General features: G+C 34.4%; 1 protein-coding gene across 2 annotated transcripts; it reads left to right on the top strand.

Annotated features, from left to right (window-relative positions):
- The first annotated feature begins 20,661 nt into the window (after window positions 1-20,661).
- LOC131063717 (WAT1-related protein At5g07050) lies at window positions 20,662-23,370 on the top strand. 2 transcript variants are annotated; one of them, XM_057997615.2, is made up of 8 exons: window positions 20,662-21,319; window positions 21,466-21,528; window positions 21,627-21,743; window positions 21,884-22,118; window positions 22,225-22,383; window positions 22,585-22,736; window positions 22,822-23,085; window positions 23,126-23,370. In XM_057997615.2, the coding sequence occupies exons 1-7, from the start codon at window positions 21,132-21,134 to the stop codon at window positions 23,036-23,038; spliced, it is 1,131 nt and encodes a 376-aa protein (XP_057853598.1). In that variant the 5' UTR covers window positions 20,662-21,131; the 3' UTR covers window positions 23,039-23,085; window positions 23,126-23,370. The 2 variants fall into 2 exon arrangements, with proteins under 2 accessions (XP_057853598.1, XP_057853596.1); XM_057997613.2 differs by having other exon boundaries at window positions 20,663-21,319; window positions 22,822-23,370.
- Window positions 23,371-23,678: the final 308 nt, after the last annotated feature.

The raw sequence follows: 23,678 nt of genomic DNA, 5'->3' as shown, positions 1-23,678 counted from the left end.
CTTATCGGTTTTACTTGTCTTAGGGTTATCGATAAATGTATCAATGATACCCTTGATACCCTCTTTCAACATGTTATTTTCCTTACCAACCGAAAGGAAACAATTATCTTGCCCACTAACAAAATTTTTGATTAGCTTCTCCGACATTGAGTTGATAGTGGCCATCCCCTATTTCCCTTGGTCAAGATTAATAGGGATGTCAAGTTTAATTTCCCGTTCCTTTCCCTTGTTGTCACCAGACTTCTCTGACTTAGTCTTCTTTGGTTTTCGAGGGTCAGAATCCTACAGTTTGGCTCCAAGACTCTATACTTACTAGCCACCCATCTAGGATGTTTGTTCCTCTTACTACTATCAGTCCTAGGGGTCATGTGGGCAGGACCCTCCTCTTGAGTGGGACAGTAGTTAGGGTCTTTCAACATCTTAATATCATACCAATCTATGGCCATTCCACTCTCCTCTCCCTCCATTTTTGTATTCGACACCACCTACACTTCAGGATTGGTGGACGAAATGGGGATTTTGTCAATCGGGGAAGGATTAACCTCATTAGCCTTAGCATAGTCCATGATAAGAACAATTAATCCTTCATGTAAAATATGGTTAATAGGATTCTTGGCATGGTTAGCTAGACTTTTATCAAGGGAAGAAAGAAAATAAAAGGGAATGGAAATCCTTTTACCATGCCTAAAATGATTAAAAATCATGAAATGATAGAAAAAGATACTAGCAAAGTGGTCGTCAAGGGTAATGTACCTCATTATCACTTACACCATGTCCGCCCACAGGGTTTGCAAATCTTTCCTATTATACCCACCATCCACCATCTTGTGAACCCCGTCTCTTTCACTTTGTTTGTCAAAGAAGATGGAGATAGCCTCCTCAGCCAACTTCCTCTCATGATAGAATTTCTTTCCTTCTATTAGCATGCCCATGATATTTGCAATGAAAGCCTCATCAATTCTAAACTCTACCCCAAATGCAGTGGGAATGCCCTTATTTCATCCTTTTACAAAATCTTCAGTCTTTTTGGGATAATTCTAATGGAGTCTCTCAAGATAGGGAACAAGACCACCATTAGAGATTTCATTCTAGAGGTTTGTATTCTTCTTCCATTTTTCAGAATACCTGGGCTCCATTCTATTTTTTTTCACCACCCATACAATCTCTACCTCTGCAATTCTAGGTATGCACAACAAACCAGACCCACAAAATGCAAAACTAGGTGCTAAAGAAGGGTCTAGACACTTGGATATTGTGATCCAAAAATAAATCCCACCAAAAATCACCATTCAAAATACTACTTGTATTCATTAATGAGTAATGAATAGCCAATACAAGTATCTTTTTTTCTCGTCAGATCACACAAATGCTTCGGGAAAGTTCGCCTTTCCATCCACCAGCATACCTCGACCAATATTTTCCATGTGGTCTTCTGGCATATTACCTTCCCTATACATGTGGGAGACCTTGAAATCATCCAGCTTATCAATCATTATTACTTATATTTGTTATTAGTCAAATATAATTATTTTTTAATTTTCTATTATGATATCAGAATTCAAGGATCTTTAGGGCAATAGTCATGGAAAATAATAATAGATATGAAAGGATACAACTAGAGGATAATGCTCTTTGATTTCCTCTCATGCTTCATTTGTTAGCATGAAATGCTTTATGGGCTCGTCACTTAATTTGTTCATTAGACATCTACATATTAAAATTAATTCTATTTTACCATTATTTTTTCTTCATTAGTTCTCCATTGGTCACATATTTAAATTAACTATATTTTACCATTCAATTGTCCTTCCTTGGTCCTCTATTGATGTTGCGGTGAATCTTAATTCCTTTGTTATTATCATTACAAAGAGAGCCTTTAAAAACCTTGCTTCTTATTCTTACACCAAGTGCATTGTCTTTGAGGAAATGAGTATTGAGTCTAAGAAACCTAAATCTACTATTATAAAATGTGTAAGAGTTTCAACTTATCAATATTGGAAGAAGGATTTGTCTTGAATTACTTCCACTGGAGGTAATAAAATGAGTAATCTCATATATGAGTAGGGTAATATAGAGATGTGATTAAAAATTACACCATAAGATTATTTATATTTATTTGGAGGGTAAGGAGTATACATTATGGATGCATAACATTAGGGATTATATTAGAGAGTTATAAGGTTGATTTGATAATTTCTTCCCTTAGTACTTTTAGAAGGAATAGATATTCCTTTAAATAATCTTTTAGTTTCAACTGTTAGACCATAATTAGCTATTAGTTGTTTTTTTTATAACTAGTTATGTTTCTTTTCTTAAGATCACTTAGGAGTGCCTATTTTAGTTGTGCACCTAGTTTAGATTGTATTCATCTAGTTTAGCTAGAGTTGATCTTAATTTAACTCTTCATGCTTCCACTTTAGCTCTCCTAAATTTAGCTCTACTCTTTATTTATAAGCACCACATTGTACAATTGTATTTCATCCTACAATTCTATATTCTTTTCTTTTGAGTAATATAGAATTCTTTTGTGCAAATCTCATTTCTAGAAGGTTTTCTTGTTTTTCATTTGATCTTCTAGGCCTATGTTGCAATATTTTGTGTAGAAAAATTTAAAATAGTGTAAGAAACTAACAAGTGTAGTAAATTGCATAGAAGAACAAAGTCACATATCACTCAAATTTATGTGGAAAAACCTGGTAAAAATCTACCAGTAAAAAACTATGGGCAAAATATCTTTCGTATTGATTCTTAGGAATTACAAAGTTACAACAATCTAAAAAATGTACATCAAAACATGACTTCAAGGAGAATAAAACAACTGAGTTGTAGAGTCCTAATTGATGACAACTTACTAACTATAGTAAGTAAGACTCGCACAACTACATGTAAAACACATGTTGAAATTACTATCTATAGAGAGTCCCAGAAAAAAAAATCCGCTTCCCTACGGGATACCTTTAGTGTGTTGCCTAATGATGATCGCCTAGCAGTGCACTAGTGAGTAAACCATGATGCTGCAACCACTGTTAGCTAAGAAGACCATGATGACTCAACCATTGCTAGATGGGAATCCAAGATGACTCAACCGCTACAAGCTAAGAATGCAATTCGAACTTCACATTCTAGAAAATGGTATTAGAGCTTTCAAATTCCAACATCAACTGTGAAACTTGGAAAATAAAAATTCAAACGAAACTAAATAAAAACTTATAATGAATGGAAATGAAGCACAATACATCAAAACTTATTATTTTTCATACTCTTTCTATGTTTGAATTATATCATGTAGATTTTAACCTGTAATCAATAATTTTTTGTTTAATTAAAACAGATATTTGGAGTAATAAGAGTTAATGCAAAGTTTTACTCAAAACTTAAACTATATAGATTTGAGTTGGAAGATATAATCAATATGTCAATCCACATTAGTTGTAGGATGTCTCTTATTAAGAAACTAGCAAAAGTGTAGGCTCTAGTAGATGATGATAATACTTGAAACAATCATGTCAAATAAATTTTATAAATACAAGAATCGTATTTACTTAGTAAAATGACTTACAGACCTCTAGAAGATATGATTTCATCTATTTTAACAAACTAAAAGAAAAGAAGTGAAAAATATATGGAATTTAATATTAAGCATGATAATTTATTATGGTCATGAAGCAATGGTAAATGATTAGATTCAAACAAAAGGGGAATTTAGTCTTATTATTGTAAGAAAACCAGTCACATATATTGAACATGTAGAATTCAAGTCAATGATATTATAAAGAGAAAAATAAAAAAACAAATCAATTGAACTTAGCTCATCCTATGTAGGTGATGGGGATCCAATGCACATTTTTTTTTTAATTTTTATTTTAAGATACAAATGATGGATATACATTCCGAGCCTTGATAATTAGAAGTTGGATGCACTAGAGGTTGGAAGATTGTCACCATCTTGAGGTAGAATCTTACTCAAATATGGAACTTTGCATAGAAAAGATATATTCTAATTTTTCTTTCATATGCTAACATATTGAAGAATGATCACAATGGTAATCTTATCTCAGCAGTGGCACTCCCCTTGGGCACCTAGACAAACCACTACTTTGAGGCTTACGCAACTTACATTGGTTTGCATATGGAAGTTAGAGAAGGTATTAACCATTTTTGGTTGGAGAGTGATTTGATGAACATAATCAGATGCATTAATAGACACTAGGACCAAATTGGACAATCAAGCATTTGATCAAAGATTGTCATCTCATGACTATCAATCTGGATGATTTAAAAGCTTCTCACATGTACCGGGAAATAAATTCCCCTGCCGATTATATGGAAAATATTAGGGTGGATTATGTGGAGGTTAAATGATGGACAAACATGAAAAGTTTCTCGAGAAATTTGTGTGTGATAACTAGAAAGGACACCCAATTAATCAGCCACTCATTACCAATTCATAATGAGAGAATGGCATTGGGATAATATCTCTTTGTGGAATTTTTTCACGCCTTCCAATTCTTTCTATTCTAGAGGCTTCACTTGTTTGTGGTCTAGCTTGTTGATGTGTCTTCTGGGTGTGTTTTCCTGCACTTTCAGACTTGTGCATTTCATGGGGGGTGACAAGAATAGGATGGAACTCACCTCTTTTGAGAACTGGAAAAGGAATACTTGGAATGAGATTTCGGACGAGGGCTTGGTGTCGTATATGTAAAGGTTGAAGGGGAATTCACTGAGTGTTAGTGAAGATTTTGTGAGTGGGGGATAATGGTATCCTTAAGGTCTATGGTGCTGAGTTTAGGATTGATGAATATTTTATCCCTGAAATTACTTGTATGCAGACAAGGGGAAGGAAGTTTTATAGAAAACGAAAAATGTGCTAAAGAAGATATCTCCGCTTTCTTCGACAAGCAGAAGCAGTAGAATAGGGTTCAGAAGATGGTTGATGGTGGCTACAATTAGAAGGATCTTCAGACACCTTGGGCCAATGTGGCAGAGGTTATCACAAGATACATCACTCTTGATGGTCGGTATGTGAGCAATTTTTCCTACGACTTTGTCATTTTAAATCACTTTAGATATGATAAAAAAATTCATTTTGTTTTATTTACTATCTTCTTTAAGGCATAGTCTGGAGAAACATGTAAAGAATATGGATAATCTGGTCCTCCATGAGGCCCTTATTCATCTTATTATGGAATATGCCAAAGCCCATTAATTTAAGTCATCCCTTGTTTTGAAAACCAATGTTTCTTCTTCCAACTCGAAGATTTAGGTGGTTTCTGACATAGATTTGGAAGGGGAAGATAGCGGGATTGCTAAAGACTGGCATGATCAAGACTTGTCTGATGACCTTGAGTATTGTCCATCTAATGGTGAGGGCCCCATTCAGACTATTACCTTTGGAATAGGTAGTAGTAGGCGCAACAAGCACCCTAGGTGGGCTGCTAGCAAATATAAAAATCTGGGTACCAAGTCTGTTGACTTTGTTTCTCCCAAATCTAAGAAGCCCAAATCTGGAAAGGAGGGGCCAATAGAGATAGTGAACAGGAGATTGAAATCAATATCCCCATATACATTGATCCTGGGAATTAGGGGAGGGTTGTCATTGACCCAGATTTAGATAAATGCATTTTCTTTATGGCCAGCAGTTAGTTAGATTGTCTCCGAAAGATGGGCATCGAGATTGAAGTGTTAAAAGAGGGTATAAAAGGTATGGTGGATACTTTTACTGACAACAACCTTGGACCTAGTAATATGGAGAAACTCCTCCAGTTGACCCAAAAAGTTAGTGAGGACGTGGACAAGATGAAATCAAATCATGAAAGAAGAATATAGAATCTAGAGGTTAGTGTGGAAGAAATGAAAGGAAGTTTAAAAAATCAGGTTGTGATCAACAAGGCCACCATGAATAATAGTTTTGAAGGCTTGATGAGGCATAATAATATGATGGAAAAATAGAGGGTTGATCCCATTGCAAGTGTGACTCCTTCAAACTCCAAGCTAGAAAAAGAAAGTGAAGGGTGCAAGTGGTCAAATTTCTCATCCCCATACTACGATAGGTCCATGTACCCATACTAGGAGCAAGGCAACTCCAGATTTATCATGGATGAGTTGGAGGCTATCAACAAGAAAGTTATTCAAAAGAATGCAGATCTGTTGCATTCTTATTAGTAGGTCTTTGTTTCTTCTAGTCTCAGTCTATTTTGTGTTTTAGGTTGTTTTGTGGCCTTGGCCCAAGATGGTTTATCTTTTTCTTTTTGTTTTGATCTTTGATGATTATTCTCTAGTTATTGTATAACTTTTGGGTTTCGAGTCCCTGTAAAACCCATTTACCTTAATCAAAAATATATTGAAGAATGAATATTTTATAAAAAATTTTTAAGACATGAAGGAGCCTTATGCAAAATAAATATGGATAGTTACCCAAATATTTTTAGTCTATAGGCCTTCATATTTATAACCTTAGGATGCATCATGAGACCACGTGATCAAGCTCTATGGATTCATCTCAATATGGATTATTGTCTAATAATTTAGGAGATATGTGATTCTAAAGTTCGGGGAGATTGTACTTTGATAAAAAATTAATTTAGGAGCCACACCATTATGAGGGTTAGTAGGCAGCTTGATAGAGTTCTACTTGGTCTAGGAGTTATTTTTCAAAGAAAATATTTTAAATAATTTGTAATTGTAAATATCTACATATTTTGATGCACTCAATATAAACCTTATTTGGATTGTTTGTAATTTTAATGTTTACATTGTGATAAGATCACATTAGTGACTTGTGGTTTACTATTGTCATTAAAATAATTAGCTGCATTTTCATAGGTTGTTAGTTCAATAAGTTATGTTGGAAAGGATTTTAAAAATCCATATTATTTTACATTCAAAAGAGACTAATTAATATTATTAGTATTTATGTTCTTTTTTTCTAGCCAAAGATAGGTGCTCTTTCATTTTATACCAATAATTATATTTTTTGGCCGAATCATGTTTTTTTGTTGAGTATGCTTGATCAAGATATGGGAAATCATATACAACATAGGACCTTATGTTGGCCACTGTAGCGTCATAAATTGTACGCACTTGCTAGGGTGGTACAATTTCACACCTAGTTTAGCACCCGCCTTGGCGCATTTTGCATTTTGCATTGCATTTCCCCTTTAGCACTTAATTAATTAAATTAATTAGGTCTAAGGTTCTATTTTATCATCTCCCATATCATAAAGTTGGGCCCTTTCATTAAAGTGTGCCCTTTTCATTTTATTCCTCCTATACATCATTTAATCAAAAACCCTAATTAGGTCCTATTTTGAACTTGGGGGCTTGATTTCGGGGGTCAAAACATCTCGAAATCACCTGTAACTTCAGGATTCTCTCTAAAATCATCATATCTGACGGCCTTGAAAATTTGGTGAAAAGTTGTCGGGACCATGGCGCCCGGAGTGCAACATGGTCCCGGACATTTTTCCCGAAATTTTAGGAGCGTAATCCAATCATAAAATAAAGCTTAACCCCAAGAAATTGGCGGGACATTCAATCTCTAGGTTGGCTAAAATACGAATTTACAACCTAGGGTTTCATACATAAAATCTCTCTTTCCTCATTGGAAAGGATCCGATTTTTGATTTGGAGGAACTTCATATGCAGCGAAAGAGCAAATCTTTGAAGACTTCAACAACATTCAACATCCTTCTATCAAGCATCTATCAATTTCATTCCTTCACTTAGGGCTTGGAAGACATTGAAGAACAATAGGAGATTACCGACTGAAGATTGGCTTGTACTCCTCCCTTGAGGGTTGGGTATGATTTCATGTTGTTTTCATGTCTTTGCATAAGCTTCAATATATCATTTATTCATGCTTTTGATCACTTTGCATCTTGATTTAGAGCATTTACATTATCATTTACAAGCAATTAGGGTTTACTTTCTAGGTTGCTCTAGTTTGCTTTCTTGCATTTAAGGACCTTGCACACACACTAGGTCTGCACACACAATACATTTTACAATACAACTTGGCTATTCGTGGAGGTGGAAATCACCGAAGCGGGGGTTTGACTAAGGCAAAACCCTATATAGCCGCCCAAACACCTTTTCAGATATAAGTGCAGGTTTTGGGACTCGGACGACGCCGCAGGTTGCAGATTCGGGAGAAGCAGACTGAGACCGACCTTCCCACCAAATTTCAGAGAAAAAGACCAGGACAGGGGTGTGGGGCACCTTGGTCCTGCCAGGATAGGGGTGCTGGGCGCCCTAGTCCCTTCTGGGCACCCTGGTCCCTAGGACAGGGGCGCTGGGCGCCCTGGTCTGACAGCATTTTCAACATTTTTGACAGCTTTTTCCAAAGTGCAAAAACAGCAGTTTCCGGAGCAGTTTGAGGGGCAGAATCAGGACAGTGGTGCCCGTGCCCCCGTCCTGAACATTTTCAGTCAGATTTTAACTCCGGGTATGCACTTGCATTCTTATTTCATCCTTGTATTTACAACTGTCCATTGATTAATCTCAATTCTGCAATCTTGTTATTAGTTCATATTTGCATTTTGGGATTAGGACTTGAACTTGCATCATTTTATCTTTCAATTTCAACAAGGGAATAGAAATCCTAATAGATATCCCGTGGCTCTCTCTTTCACAAAAAGAAGTAGCCAATTGTGCGATATCTCTAGGCTCTTTCGTATTCCGTAATGTGTGTCAAAAGGTAGGATTAGGGCATGTTAACCTAGTCTCGCTTTTTCCCCTACACATTTTGGTGAACCCGACGTGAATCTATCATTGCTTCCTCTTGCATTGCATTTGTTGGATCTAGATCTAGATTTAGTGTGTTTTCATTTCATTTTCATTAAAAAGAAAAAAAAAAAGTGTGTTTCTTTGCATTGTGTGTTTAAATTTTATGCAATTTCAAAATGTTAGATTTTTATTTGCAAGATGATCATATTTGTGATGATTATGAGTTAGATGAAGCTTTAGATGAATTTTTGAAACCTAAATATACCAAACCTTCATTTTACCAAAAACTCATAAACCTTGTTACTATGCCATTTAGATGTGATGAGAAAGATAAGTCAAATGGTTCCTCTCAAGGGTACATTCCTATCAACTCTTCCACTGAATCTAGTAACATGGTTGTGTTCAATAATCCCCTCTATGAGGAAATATCTCCTTTTGAATCAAAAGATAAACCTTTTAATAGATATGATCATGCTTTGTGGGATGATGCCCTTGATGCCTTTGTGTCTCCTAAAAAATGCTCCCTTCATGAGGATCCTTGTGTGCAAGAAGATGACATTATCCCTACATTTCCTAGTGATGGCCTTTCCTTTTCCAACAAAATTCCCACTAGAGATGATGAATTAATGATAAATGCTTACCCTTCTCCTAAAGTTTGTCTTACCCATAAGCATCCCTTAGAGAAAGAAGATGAAATAATAAGCAATTTCCTTAATTCTCTCTCCCCTAAAGATCATATTGAACATATTTTGAGGAAAGAGGATGAGTTTAACACATCTATTGATGCTCTCCCTTCTAAGGATGAGGAATTAATAAGCAATGTTATCTCCTCTCCCGAAATTGACAATACTTCAAACATTCCTTTCAACAACCTCACTATTTGGGATGAACCATTAGAAGAAGGTATAGATTATTCTCTACCCCTAGCCAAAGGGGATGAAATCAAGATTGGAAACTCCCTTGATAGTTTCTCCCCTTCCTTGAATCTCAATTATTCTCCCTCTAAAAATAAAGCATCTCCCTCTCCTCAACTTGGCTCTACTCATAAGGAAACCCTAGTTCAAAGCAAGATGGTTAACATTTCTTTCAAAGATCTCCCTCTCAAAAGTGAGACTTTAGAGAGTAGTGTTGATCCTTTTCCTAGAGAGTTTATTCCCCATGTAGATCCTGCGATGATAAAGGATGATATGACCTTTCCTAGTATTACTCTTCCTTCTAGAACATCAATGCCTATCCCTTGTCTCCCTCCTAAAATTGATTTGATCCGTGATAAGATTTTAGTGCAAGAGAAGACTATCAATAATTTTTCCAACACTTTTGTTCATTCCTCTAAACCATCCTCAATCAATTTGATACATGTGAATGAGACACCTAACAAACCTCTCTTCACTGTCCAAGGTGCTTGTCCTTCTCAAAATTCTCAACCTTTAAATAAGCCTATCTTGGTGGTTCAAGGTGGTTATGCTAATGATTCTTTTTGCACTCCTAAGAAACCTATTATTACTGTGCAAGGAGGTTATTCTTCTAAGAGCCCTTATGAGTATGCTAAGCAACTAACTAGAGAGAGTTATCATGCGGTTGCCCATACCTATAACACAAGAAATAATAGGCAACCTAGTCCTCCTCCAGTTATCCCCACTTCGCTTCCTCCTTCCCAACCAATTCTTCCGCAAGCTCCACGTATTTCAGAAATGCTTAGTAAGGACTATGATCTTATTGAACAACTTAAAGCTACCCCTGCTAAGATATCCCTTTGGGATTTGATCCAAACTTCTTCCGTTCATCATGGAATGTTACAAGATGCCTTGAAAGATTTGAATGTTCCTCCACCTAATACATCTAGTAATATAGTGTCTTTGGTTAACTCTGTGATGAATCCTAAAGCTCAAATTGTGTTTACCCAAGATGAGTTGCCTACTAGTGAAATTCAACAACAATATGATCCCTTGATGATTGTGGTTATCATAAATGACACTGCTATAAGACGAACACTGGTAGATAATGGCTCTGGCCTTAATGTGTGTAGCATTAATCTATTGCATAAGATGAATGTGGATACATCCCTTATTGAGCCTGACTCTCGTCCCATTCGAGGCTTTGATAATGTGGCTAAGTCTTCATTAGGTATTATCACCTTACCCATCACAGTGGGACCTGTTACTTTGCCTACTCCTATCCATATTATGTCGGGAAATCTAACATACAACTTGTTATTAGGGAGACCTTGGATTCACAGTATGCAAGTTGTCCCCTCTACATTGCATAGACAAGTTAAATTCGTCTATAACAATAAGACATATACCTTGATAGGTGACACTAATCTCCAAACTTGTTTGCAAACATCTAAGCCTTCCTCTCCTAGTAATGACTCTTTGAACAAGATACCTATGGATGAATCATCACCCTCTGATAATCAAAATTCTTTGGATGAGTCTAAAGCTCCTGAAGAAGATCCTTCTCGACTTGAGTCTACACATGAAAAGGCTTTTGATCTTGAGAAGGTTCTCGCAGAAGACGATTGGGGATCTCTTGACTTTAATCCCACCTTTGTAGGAGAGTATAGGGTTCCTCCTAGAGAGCTTAAACTTAAAAAGAAGGAAGAAACTAGAGATCAATCTGTCTTACCTGAATCTATGAGCAATAATTTTGTGGCCGCTTCTCAAACTTCTTCTCCTCACACCTCTAATTATGAAGAGTTTGATTCTTTGTCTTATGAAAAACCTTCTTCTCTTCCTGAAATGGCTGATCGTTATGGTCGTGGTTTTCGCATTTTTGCTAAGCATGGGTATCATGGAAATGGTTGTGGCGCTCATGAACAAGGGATAAAAGTTCCTCTAGAGACTAATTTTCACAATTATGCCTTTGGACTTGGCTATAATCCCTGCAAACGCACTAAAGCATCTAAAAGACCATCTCTTAATGTGAATGCTATATTTAGTAGTGACGAATCATCTTCTACTTCTATCAACTCTCATTCCCTTCATAAAGAAATCTTGGCGATGAACAAATCTCTTTATGAATCCCCTCAAATTTCTAAATCCACTTATGAATCTTTATCTCCTATTCATCATAAAGTCCTTTCCTCTAGGGATAAGGCTCTAATAAATTACACTCATCCCTCTTCTAAGATTTCTTGTGACTTTTCTTCTTCAATTTTTATCATTTTATACATGTTTTTGATCTCACTTATAGTTGAGCATTTAGCATGTCATATTCAAATACCTCATTCAATCTATCATGTCTTTAAATAACAGTAATGGCTATTATGTTGCTCATCATTATGTGACATTGGTAGCTCACTTACTGGGGGCTCATTGTCATTCATGATGGTACAATTTCAAGTGCAATCATATTTTTTTTGAAGCAACATAATAGCCTAATTTTCTTGTTCTTATGGGGACAAGAGTGATTTCATACATCTCTTCTTTTGCTTATGTCCAAATCTCTTCCTAGAAGATTGTGTAAGTCCTTCTCATTGAGGCAATAATCTTTCCTTATTTTTATCTAAGGATCCACTTTTTTTCCTATTTCGTGGATGGTGTGAACTTTATTACTTGATGTTATTCCTTGTATGCATTTGTTGTTGTTTTTTCAAGGATTCTCTCTTACAAGAGGTGTAAGTCCTTGACTACAACCTCTTTTGCACTTGGTAAAATACATCTATAATGAATTCACTCTCCTAATTGGGTTAAAAGGAGCGTCATCCTTCATTAAGAATCACTTTCACCTCGCAAAAGAAGGAAGTATTGCATTCTTATTCTCTTCTTTGTCTTATTCTAGAAGATGTTATATTTGTCTAACTCATGGATCACCAATGTGTGTATTCATGCCTTTTTTTTTTCCTTTCTTTTTCTTCTCTTTGCATTTTGTTTCCATGTACATCCCTCATCTTGTGTTAGAGCTCTCTCAAATCCTCACACTCTTTGTTGTGTTGAAATTGAGATTTAGTCCTCTTTCTTACCAAATGATTCTCCATTAGTTTTTGATCTCATATCAAATATTCTTGTGAGCATTTGTCATCAATATTCTTTAACAATTCGAAGTGGTAAACATGATACCCTGTTTCAACTCAAGAAAATTAGCAAGCCGAAACAGGGGGGGGCATATAGCTACCCTCGAATTTTCATCACTTTCCCTAGTAAGCATTAGGTGATTTTGTGATCTAACGTTTGTTTTGTAGGGTGCGGTTCCTAACTGTGTACTGCAGATACCGCTGGGGGCTTCGTCCGACGACTTATGGATATATCCTTTTTCAAATAATGTTTACTTTTCTGTACTTTAGCTTGCATATGCACGTAGTGTTCATATGACCGCTAAAGTGGGGGCTAAATGTAGCGTCGTAAATTGTACGCACTTGCTAGGGTGGTACAATTTCACACCTAGTTTAGCACCCGCCTTGGCGCATTTTGCATTTTGCATTGCATTTCCCCTTTAGCACTTAATTAATTAAATTAATTAGGTCTAAGGTTCTATTTTATCATCTCCCATATCATAAAGTTGGGCCCTTTCATTAAAGTGTGCCCTTTTCATTTTATTCCTCCTATACATCATTTAATCAAAAACCCTAATTAGGTCCTATTTTGAACTTGGGGGCTTGATTTCGGGGGTCAAAACATCTCGAAATCACCTGTAACTTCGGGATTCTCTCTAAAATCATCATATCTGACGGCCCTGAAAATTTGGTGAAAAGTTGTCGGGACCATGGCGCCCGGAGTGCAACATGGTCCCGGACATTTTTCCTGAAATTTTAGGAGCGTAATCCAATCATAAAATAAAGCTTAACCCCAAGAAATTGGCGGGACATTCAATCTCTAGGTTGGCTAAAATACGAATTTACAACCTAGGGTTTCATACATAAAAGCTCTCTTTCCTCATTGGAAAGGATCCGATTTTTGATTTGGAGGAACTTCATATGCAGCGAAAGAGCAAATCTTTGAAGACTTCAACAACATTCAACATCCTTCTATCAAGCATCTATCAATTTTATTCCTTCACTTAGGGCTTGGAAGACATTGAAGAACAATAGGAGATTACCGACTGAAGATTGGCTTGTACTCCTCCCTTGAGGGTTGGGTATGATTTCATGTTGTTTTCATGTCTTTGCATAAGCTTCAATATATCATTTATTCATGCTTTAGATCACTTTTCATCTTGATTTAGAGCATTTACATTATCATTTACAAGCAATTAGGGTTTACTTTCTAGGTTGCTCTAGTTTGCTTTCTTGCATTTAAGGACCTTGCACACACACTAGGTCTGCACACACAATACATATTACAATACAACTTGGCTATTCGTGGAGGTGGAAATCACCGAAGCGGGGGTTTGACTAAGGCAAAACCCTATATAGCTGCCCAAACACCTTTTCAGATATAAGTGCAGGTTTCGAGACTCGGACGACGCCGCAGGTTGCAGATCCGGGAGAAGCAGACTGAGACCGACCTTCCCACCAAATTTCAGAGAAAAAGACCAGGACAGGGGCGTGGGGCGCCCTGGTCCTGCCAGGACAGGGGCGCTGGGCACCCTGGTCCCTTCTGGGCGCCCTGGTCCCTACTGGGCGCCCTGGTCCGACAGCATTTTCAGCATTTTTGACAGCTTTTTCCAAAGTGCAAAAACAACAGTTTTCGGAGCAGTTTGAGGGGCAGAATCAGGACAGTGGCGCTCGCGCCCCCGTCCCGAACATTTTCAGTCAGATTTTAACTCCGGGTACGCACCTGCATTCTTATTTCATCCTTGTATTTACAGCTGTCCATTGATTAATCTCAATTCTGCAATCTTGTTATTAGTTCATATTTACATTTTGGGATTAGGACTTGAACTTGCATCATTTTATCTTTCAATTTCAACAAGGGAATAGAAATCCTAATAGATATCCCGTGGCTCTCTCTTTCACAAAAAGAAGTAGCCAATTGTGCGATATCTCTAGGCTCTTTCGTATTCCGTAATGTGTGTCAAAAGGTAGGATTAGGGAATGTTAACCTAGTCTCGCTTTTTCCCCTACACAGCCACATGATTTTTCTCTTCTATCAACAAATTTATGTTGAAACTTGCAAACACTTCACATGAAACTCACAACTTGTCATGAATAACTAGTGTGTTATATTTGTTTTTTAGTCCCTAACATGAGTATTAGCATGGGATAATTAGAGTTTTCACTTCATATACAATAAAGGTAACTTAAATCTAAAGCTATGTAAAACTACCACTCATCATAGATAATTTTTTAAATTTTTGAATGTATCAATAGTGCTACTTGTTGCTACAAAATGTCTTTTTTATTTGTAAAAGTATAGGTTAAAACATGGCCTAGATAATTTATGGTATTTTGTCTCCTCTGAAATTCTCTTTTGCATGCTTCTATCCAATAAAGCCTTTTTATTTGAAAACTTTCCATAATGTGGTAACTTCTCATGATTTCTCAGTCAAACAATGAAAACACCATACGGTAATCTCACCAAAAACCCCATTGTTTTAATACCAACCAAAGGTGAAAGCTTGATTGATTTATTAATAGTTAGTAAAACTGACAAATACACAAAGGAAAACATTATAGTTGCATAACTGTGAGATGCAACTTCATAACCATCACTAAGAAATGTAATCACGTAATAAAACAATTTAATATTCTAACAAAATCATATACCAAAGATGCAAAAAATGGAGTTCCGTGGTATTTTAGAGATCAAACAAACCAATAGAACATATGCAAGAATGATTTCCTAATATATATATAAAATTATTATCACAATTACATGCTCATTTTAGGGTTTCCTTAAATAAAAGGAATGAAAAATTAATTAATTTTGGGTTGTGATATATTTCCACATGAGTTTGGATCCAAATATTAATCCATTTCATCAATATTATGGATAATTCTGTATACTACTTGAAAGATCATATGTAGAACACTTAAAATTTGTTCTTCCATGAATGAACAAATGAGAGAATTTTTTTTATCAAGGAGTCAAGAAGATTAATTGGATAGATCTAGACCAACTACAAAGTTATTTCATTTCACTTTGGATACATATAGTCTATATCCAAAATAAAATCCATATGAGGGTGAATAGGGTATTCATTTTTTTATTAAAGAATAAACATTAGAATAAAAAATGGAACGCCCAATAAAGAAAAATGGTTATAAATATGATAATATTTCATATAAACATTTTTTTATTTTTATTAAATAATGCATCAAAGATGATAAAAGAAGGGAAAAAAAAGAAAAAATAATGCAAGTACCTAAATTTTGTGTGCAAATGACTATTTAGAAACTAAAGAAAGAGATTGTGCAATACACCAAATTCCTATAAATCCAACACAACTATAAGTTAAGAAACGATAATTAGTAATGAAAGAAGTTCCTTATGCCATGCTTATCAAACATGTGTTTTTACCTTAGACAAGGTGTATCAAGATAAAACATAGGTTATAAAAGATAAGAAAGAAGAGGGAAAAATAGAAAGAAGAAAAATTAAATGATTTATTTTAGTATAGTTATGCTTTAAGGGATGAGCCACAACTTGTGCTTCCAAAGACTACAACAAAATAATTTTTGTAAATGATTCCTTAGATTCCATAAAATGTATATCCATAAGTACCTATAGCTAATATCTTTCAATCATGTATTTGATTTTTATATTTACCTTATGCATATAATTTTTTTATAATTTATTTATTCTATTTTTCATAAATATTTCAACTTCTATACCTTTTCACATGCTAGCTTTCCATTTGTTAGATGTAATTTTAGTTAAAATTTAACATACCTTATTCACACAACCTTTCATTATTCCACTTAGGATGTTTCTTTTTCTTTTTTCCTTTTTAAAAAAAATTAATCCTTGATAAACTTTTTAATCTAACCAGGGGCACTGGCCTATCACAAAAAGGGGATCTCATCCCCACACTTCACTTGTTCGAACCCATGAGCACAACAACCCAATGAAGACACAAGGCCTATGAGCACAGTGGCCCAACATGGGTTTTAACTATGACACTATAGGTCTGAAGACATTCCACTTAGGATGTTACTTTAATCTCATGTTCACCTTTTTTTAATCACCCTTTGGTTTTATAAATTTTCTTATTATTTTCATGTTAGGAACCCAATTTTTCTCACATCTTCATATCACATTCCACTATGCTTTCTTGGTCTTTCCCTCTTTATCATGTGTGACGAATCTAGATGTAGCACCTATCACATCGTAAAAATTTAACATATAATGAATAAAATTGAAGGAAGAGTCATATATTATCACTAACATTCCTCTTTTGAGATTTCAACTTGTGATTAGTTCTATATATATTGTAAATAAATATAAATATCAATCTACAAATAAAGATGTAAGTATATTGATAGTGTAAATACATAGAAAAAGTTAATACATCATGTGACAAGAATTTAATATAGATACACTAATAAATTTTCATGAGAATGTATGTGATAGAGAAAGTATTTATAATGTGATGCTACTCTTGGCATGGGTATTAAATATGGTGTATTGGCTCTTAATGAAAAACAAGAACCATGTAAGTACATAAGGTAGCATAAATGACATATTCCCCCAATATGTTGTTGAAGAGAATGGATTTATAATAGTGTATGTAAGGTCATACATATTTAATGAATGTGACTAGGAAAAAGGTAATGTATAGTGAAAGGTATAATGACATTAATACATAAGTAGTATGTGGTAAGAATATGGATATGGGAGCCTTGGATTATGATATGCATCCCTAATCTAAGATTTAACCATATGAAGATACATTACATATGAAGAGGGATTACATGATGTAAGCAATATAAACATATGATATATTAAGCTCAAATAATATATTTGAAGATATGAAATCTCCAATAAAAATATAATGCCAAGAATATGCAAGATGAATTGAATGGGATGCTCTAAAAATAGACACCAAGAAAAAGTGATCAATACATGGATCCAAAAACTATATTTAAAATAATTTAATATCTAAGTAACCATCGTGTGTCGATATAAAATCAATAAGTACCAATGTAGACTTGAGGTATGACTTTAAAAGTTTAATTTATCGACTAGAGGGAGGAAAGGAAGGTGATGACAAGTGTTATTGTATAATTACAACACGTAACTAGGAGAATCTTAAAAGCAAACTAAACGAGATAGTGGTACTCAACAATGAAATGGTGAGAAAAAAATTGAATTCTGTACAACCTATCTAAGAAGAGATCAATAGAAGACATGCAAAGAGAAATTGATACTTGGAAATGACATCTATGAATGATTCAAAGCCTATAGAATCCATGGTTAAGGCTATACTAGAGTCCCTTACTATCGCTTTAGGAAAAGATTCAAACAAAATATTTTTTTTAAGAAAGTTGAAGTACTTGGCCAAGATTAGCATGCTAAAAAACCCTCACCAAGTAGACCATTGATTTGTGTCTTTTGTGGGTGGTGTAGGTCTTTTGGTGTCCTTCGATTTTTATTTTAGTTTTGTTGTCAACTTGTTCTAGTTCTTTTTTTTCAGCTAGTCTTTTTGTTGGGTTCCTCACTCCTCATGAGACCCCTAGTCTTAGCATAATTGTTGTTATGTAAAATTTCAAGCCTCTCTCAATTTATCTAATAAAAACATTAAAAAATGTATTTTCTAAAAAATATAGAATATCAATGTAACATATATAGATAGTGTTCAACAACATTGGCATGAGCATAAAAAGACACAAGAAGTTAATATGGGAAATAAACTTAGAACGTTATCACATGGCATGAATTATGATACATGAGCTAGTTGTTATATTATGTCTTCTATGCAAATAATAAGATTATCAACACTAAAATAGGGGGAATTTTCATAGTTGTAGTCATTTTGAACATGTTATATTTCTCAAATAGTTGGTAAGTCCCTATTTGATAATTAATTTTTATTTTTTGGATAAAAGGTACCTATTATACTTATTTTTATCTATTTTGTAGGTTTCTATGGAGAGCACATGTTGAAGGAAACAATGGATAAAAGGTACCCTTTGTATTATTTTTTATGGACAACAGACAAATGCTAGTTGTAATATATGCTCCCTCCTTCAATTCTAAGTATTCTATGTTGATCTTTTATATAGTGATAGGTGCTACATCTAGATTTGTCACTATAAACACATAACATTATCACATGACATGATTTATGGTCCATGCACTAATTGTCATATCATGGCTTCCATACCAATAATATCATCATCAACACGCAAATAGGGAGAATTTTCATAATCATCTAGTCATTTTCTGTCATTTATATTTCTTAGATAGTTGGCAAGCCCCTTTTTGATACTTAATTTTGGCTTGTGGTATAAAATCCCATTGTACTCATTTTCCTTGTTTTGTAAGTCACTATGGAGAGAATATATTGAAGGACGTGCAATAACACCTTGCAGATCCAATTAATGTTTATGGACCCCATGTTGTACATTTTTATGTTTGAATATTTACTTTATATTCTTTAGAGTTGCTACTTTGAGATGCATGATTATTTTATGGTCGACATGTGGCTTAAATTTTAACAAAAAATTAATTGTGAAATGTGTATATGCATTCCATTTCCCATTTATTATGAACCCCTTTGAATAAATATATTGGTACATGCACATATTGATAAATGACAATATTTTGCAAAGATGGGCTTTTTTCTTTGCTTTACACATCCATTTGTAGACACATCCTGATACATTTAGTAACTTGGATCTAATTGTCTATTCACCTAGAGACATTTTTGTGACCTTGTCAATTTGACCTTATGAGTGTAAATTTGACCCTTTATTTTTCATAATTTAAACATTAAAGTTAGTTGATTGTTCCTTTTATTTTCATACCTTGAATTAAAGTACATTTTTATGAATTATAATGTTGTGCTAGTATTTAAAGATATTTATTAACATTCATTCAAAAATATGTAGAATCCACAAAACCACTATCATTATATAGTATTAAAGAGAAATTAATACTAAAAAATTACAGTATTTGACATATTAAATAAATTACATATATCGTATACATAAATGCATACATATCAATTCAAGAGAATTTCTAGGTGTCTTCCAACATTGTACACATTTCTAAGGTACACCATGAATAACACATTAATTTCATAATAATGTCACATCCCTATCATTGTAAATTTAAATACTCCCAACCTTTATTTATTGAAAAAGAATAGAGTAGAGGCATATTATTTAGATGAACAATAGAGTGGAGTTTCTACATTGCATAGAGTTAACCTACACCTTCACTTAGATGATGAATATCTGATTGTAAAATCAACTTGGACTCACAAACTTATCTTAAATAGAAGAGAAATCCAACATAAATTTTAACCATTTATTAACAAAATGATTTTTTTCAATGAGTACAAATTTGATTCTGGAACACTTGTCACTAACACATTCTTCAGTCATAACTGAAAACGTCCACCTATATTCATTTCATTAAATAACTATTACAAGATTGAATTTATTAGTCTCAGTAACTTTCTCTTACACGAATATTGGTTTTCGCTTGTGTACATATAAAACATTGAAATGAAAAGTAGCATAAAACCTTGGTGCATATACATTCATTCCTACGTTGGTGATAAAGATATGGTAGCTAATGAAATTTGGACTCTAAATTATTGATAATGGGTTGTCATTTCCTACTTTACATGTTGGCTACAAACAAACGAGCTTCCTTATTAAATATGACATTAATCCATAGTGAAATTCTTGAGCGTACTGAAATGATTTCGTTGCTGATTCTCTAGTATTTTAAAATAATATTACATTTGAAGATTATAGACATAATGAAGAAATTTATAAGTTTGGACATAATTGGGATAAAATTCCATAGTGTGCCAAGTTAGTGCATCCATTGTTTTGTGACTTATCATTGTCTTTGGCTTTAAATAATCTTTATTATAAAAAATTATTGAATTCAAGAACCACTAATGTCTCCACAGCTCTATACATTCAACACTCTTTAGGGCCAATTTCCTTTTTCCATTTGCCGCGTCCAGGAAGAGGAAAAAACTGTATGCTAGTGTTCCTCTCCATGGTGCAAATGCTAACTGAGTCATTTGCACATAACTTCATTTTGCTTTGCTCTCCTTTGTTTTTACTCTTTTCAATGACTTCATTATTAAATACCTGTCATTCTTATGGGATAAATTAGGTCGATGGGATAAATTAGGTCAATGGGAAACAAATTTTTAATGCCTTAAAAGATGCTTGTTTCATGCTACCTAACTATGGGAATAACTCTATGGTTACTCTTGTTTTGTCCCTTGTTTGATCTCTGTCAATAAAAGTTGGTTTATTTGTAACCATGGAAACATTGTGCTTTGAAGCGAAGCACAGCATAGTAGTTCCTAGAGAAAGGAATTCTTAAAAACTTATTTCAATGGGAATGGAGATGTTCCATAAAGCGAAGCCTTACATAGCAATGATAAGCTTGCAGTTTGGGTACGCAGTGATGCACATAATTACTAAGATGTCTCTTAACAATGGAATGAATCACTTTGTTTTGGTAGTCTACAGACACATCGTTGCCACAGTTGTTCTTGCTCCTTTTGCTTACTTCCTTGAAAGGTATTTATTTGTGTACATAACCCATAAATTTATGCTAGATATTTATCTTTGTTTCTTAGCTATATGTGCTTAACTTAAATATTTATGTTTGCTTCTTAGATATATGTGCTTAACTTGTAGCTTTGTCCAAATGAATTGGATTGCAGGAAATTGCGACCGAAAATGACTTTTATCATATTTTGTCAGATTTTTGCTCTTGGTTTATTGGGGTAAATATGCAGGTTTCTTTCATTCTGTCCTTTCTACCTTTACCTGTTGTCATCATTATTAACACCGATTCTAATGGAAGACTATTTTTTATTGACAGGCCTGTAATTGATCAGAATTTCTATTACCTGGGTTTAAAATTTACTTCCCCTACATTTGGAGCTGCATTAAATAACATACTACCTGCCACTACTTTTGTGATTGCTTTCATCTTCAGGTAATCACTTAATGCTATTGTGCTTATATTATTCTTGCAGTTTTTTTAGTAGAAGAGGTTGATAAAATAGCTAAAATTTCTTTGTGGATGATATAGATTTTCTATTAAAACGTAAAATTAGAATATGTTGAAATATGTAGAATGGAGAAAATAAGAATTCGACAGTTACGCAGTCAAGCTAAGATAGTGGGAACACTAGTATGTGTGGGTGGAGCAATGTTCATGACCTTTTACAAAGGACCTATTGTTCCCATGCCTTGGTCATTACATGCCCATTATCATTATCTAAATGCTGTTGCTTCTCATGATAATATAAAAGGTTGCTTGTGTTTAGTCACAGCAACCCTTTCTTGGGCTTCCTTGTTTGTTCTTCAGGTAACTAAATCTACTTATCATTTTTGATCTATACAACATATGTATCACATCTATCCTAAGTCTTGTTGTTCTAGTTTTGTTCAATCCATTCCATTCATGAAATCAGGCTTCAGTTCTCAAGAAGTATCCTGCACAACTTTCCCTTGTCACCTTAATATGCTTGATGGGAGCGTTACAGTCAATTGTAATCACCTTGGCTGTTGAACGCCATCCATCTGCTTGGGCAGTTGGATTCGACATGAACCTTCTTACAGCTGTGTATTCGGTAAGTTTGACAACTTCTTACGTAAACAATTGATTTTGATCTCTTCCATTCTTAAAGTCGACTATTGACTATTCTGTTATATCTTCTCTTTTATTTCTTCACAACTAATTCGTGTCAATATTATATGATTTTGTGGACCTATGTTTCCTCAACAATACCCAAGTTTTGACTAGAGGAATATGATGTTTTAAATGAGCTCAGGGAGTTATAGGCACAGGGGTTGCATATTATCTTCAAGGATTGTGCATGAAGACAAAGGGGCCTGTATTTGCTACTGCATTCATTCCATTGACTATGGTATTTACAGCAATTATGGACTCCATTATTCTTCATCAGAGAATCTACTTGGGCAGGTTTGTTTTGTCTGCTATACTTTTTTGAATAAAAGTATTATAACATAACACGCAACTTGTTTTAATTTAGTTTTATAAATTGCAGTGTGCTGGGAGGAGTAGTGATAGTAATAGGATTGTATGGTGTTTTGTGGGGCAAAGTGAAGGACATAAAGCTGTCTGCTTTTACAAGCTCGGAAATGCTTCCCACCTGTCATTCTAATACGGACAAGAACCTGCCTGTAATTATGGAAGCCCGTGGGGAAGCTTTTACAGACAAAGGTATTTCAAACATAAAAAGTCATAAAAGTGAGGAAAACTAGTTGCAGCAATCATAGATTATTCATGCAGATGATTGGTGTGCTAGAAGGTGGACGGTTTTGTAATCCAGATGATTGGTGTGCTAGAAGGTGGACGGTGTACAAAACATTTTCTGCATGCAGAGTTGATTTGAAACGCCCATCACATAACACAAAGTTGGATTGTTGGGAATGCCTTTATGAAATCTTGTCAATAAAGAGGGACAGTAGTGGATTGTCTGGGAAAGGAGAGTACATCAATCAGTTTATATAAACAAATGGTAGTGGGGATACTTTATGTAAAAAGGAAATGTACTTTTATCAAAATTTCTAAATGAAATGGAGTCATTCTCTGACTCGTAAGCTTTGGTGTGGTAAACAACCTCGGAGATTAAAGGAGATTTAGTAACTCCATCAACTATAGTATAGCAAGTTGCACCTCAATGGATTTTTTAATCTAAATAATAGAAGTTCATTGACAATCAGAAAGTGTTTTGCACTCAATTTTTAGTGTTATTAAAAAAAAACCGTGGGATATGTTCAACAAATGTTTATATTAAAAAGGTTATTGATAGTTTTATTGTTTTAGAAAGATGGTTTTGGAATAGTTATTTTAATAATTGTATTAAATTAGTTTATAAATATTTTAATGATAAATATTATA

This window comes from Cryptomeria japonica, chromosome 8 (genome assembly GCF_030272615.1).
Source record: "Cryptomeria japonica chromosome 8, Sugi_1.0, whole genome shotgun sequence".
NCBI classification, from domain to species: domain Eukaryota; kingdom Viridiplantae; phylum Streptophyta; class Pinopsida; order Cupressales; family Cupressaceae; genus Cryptomeria; species Cryptomeria japonica.
Note: the sequence above shows the minus strand (reverse complement) of the source record. Positions and strands in the feature narration are given on the sequence as shown.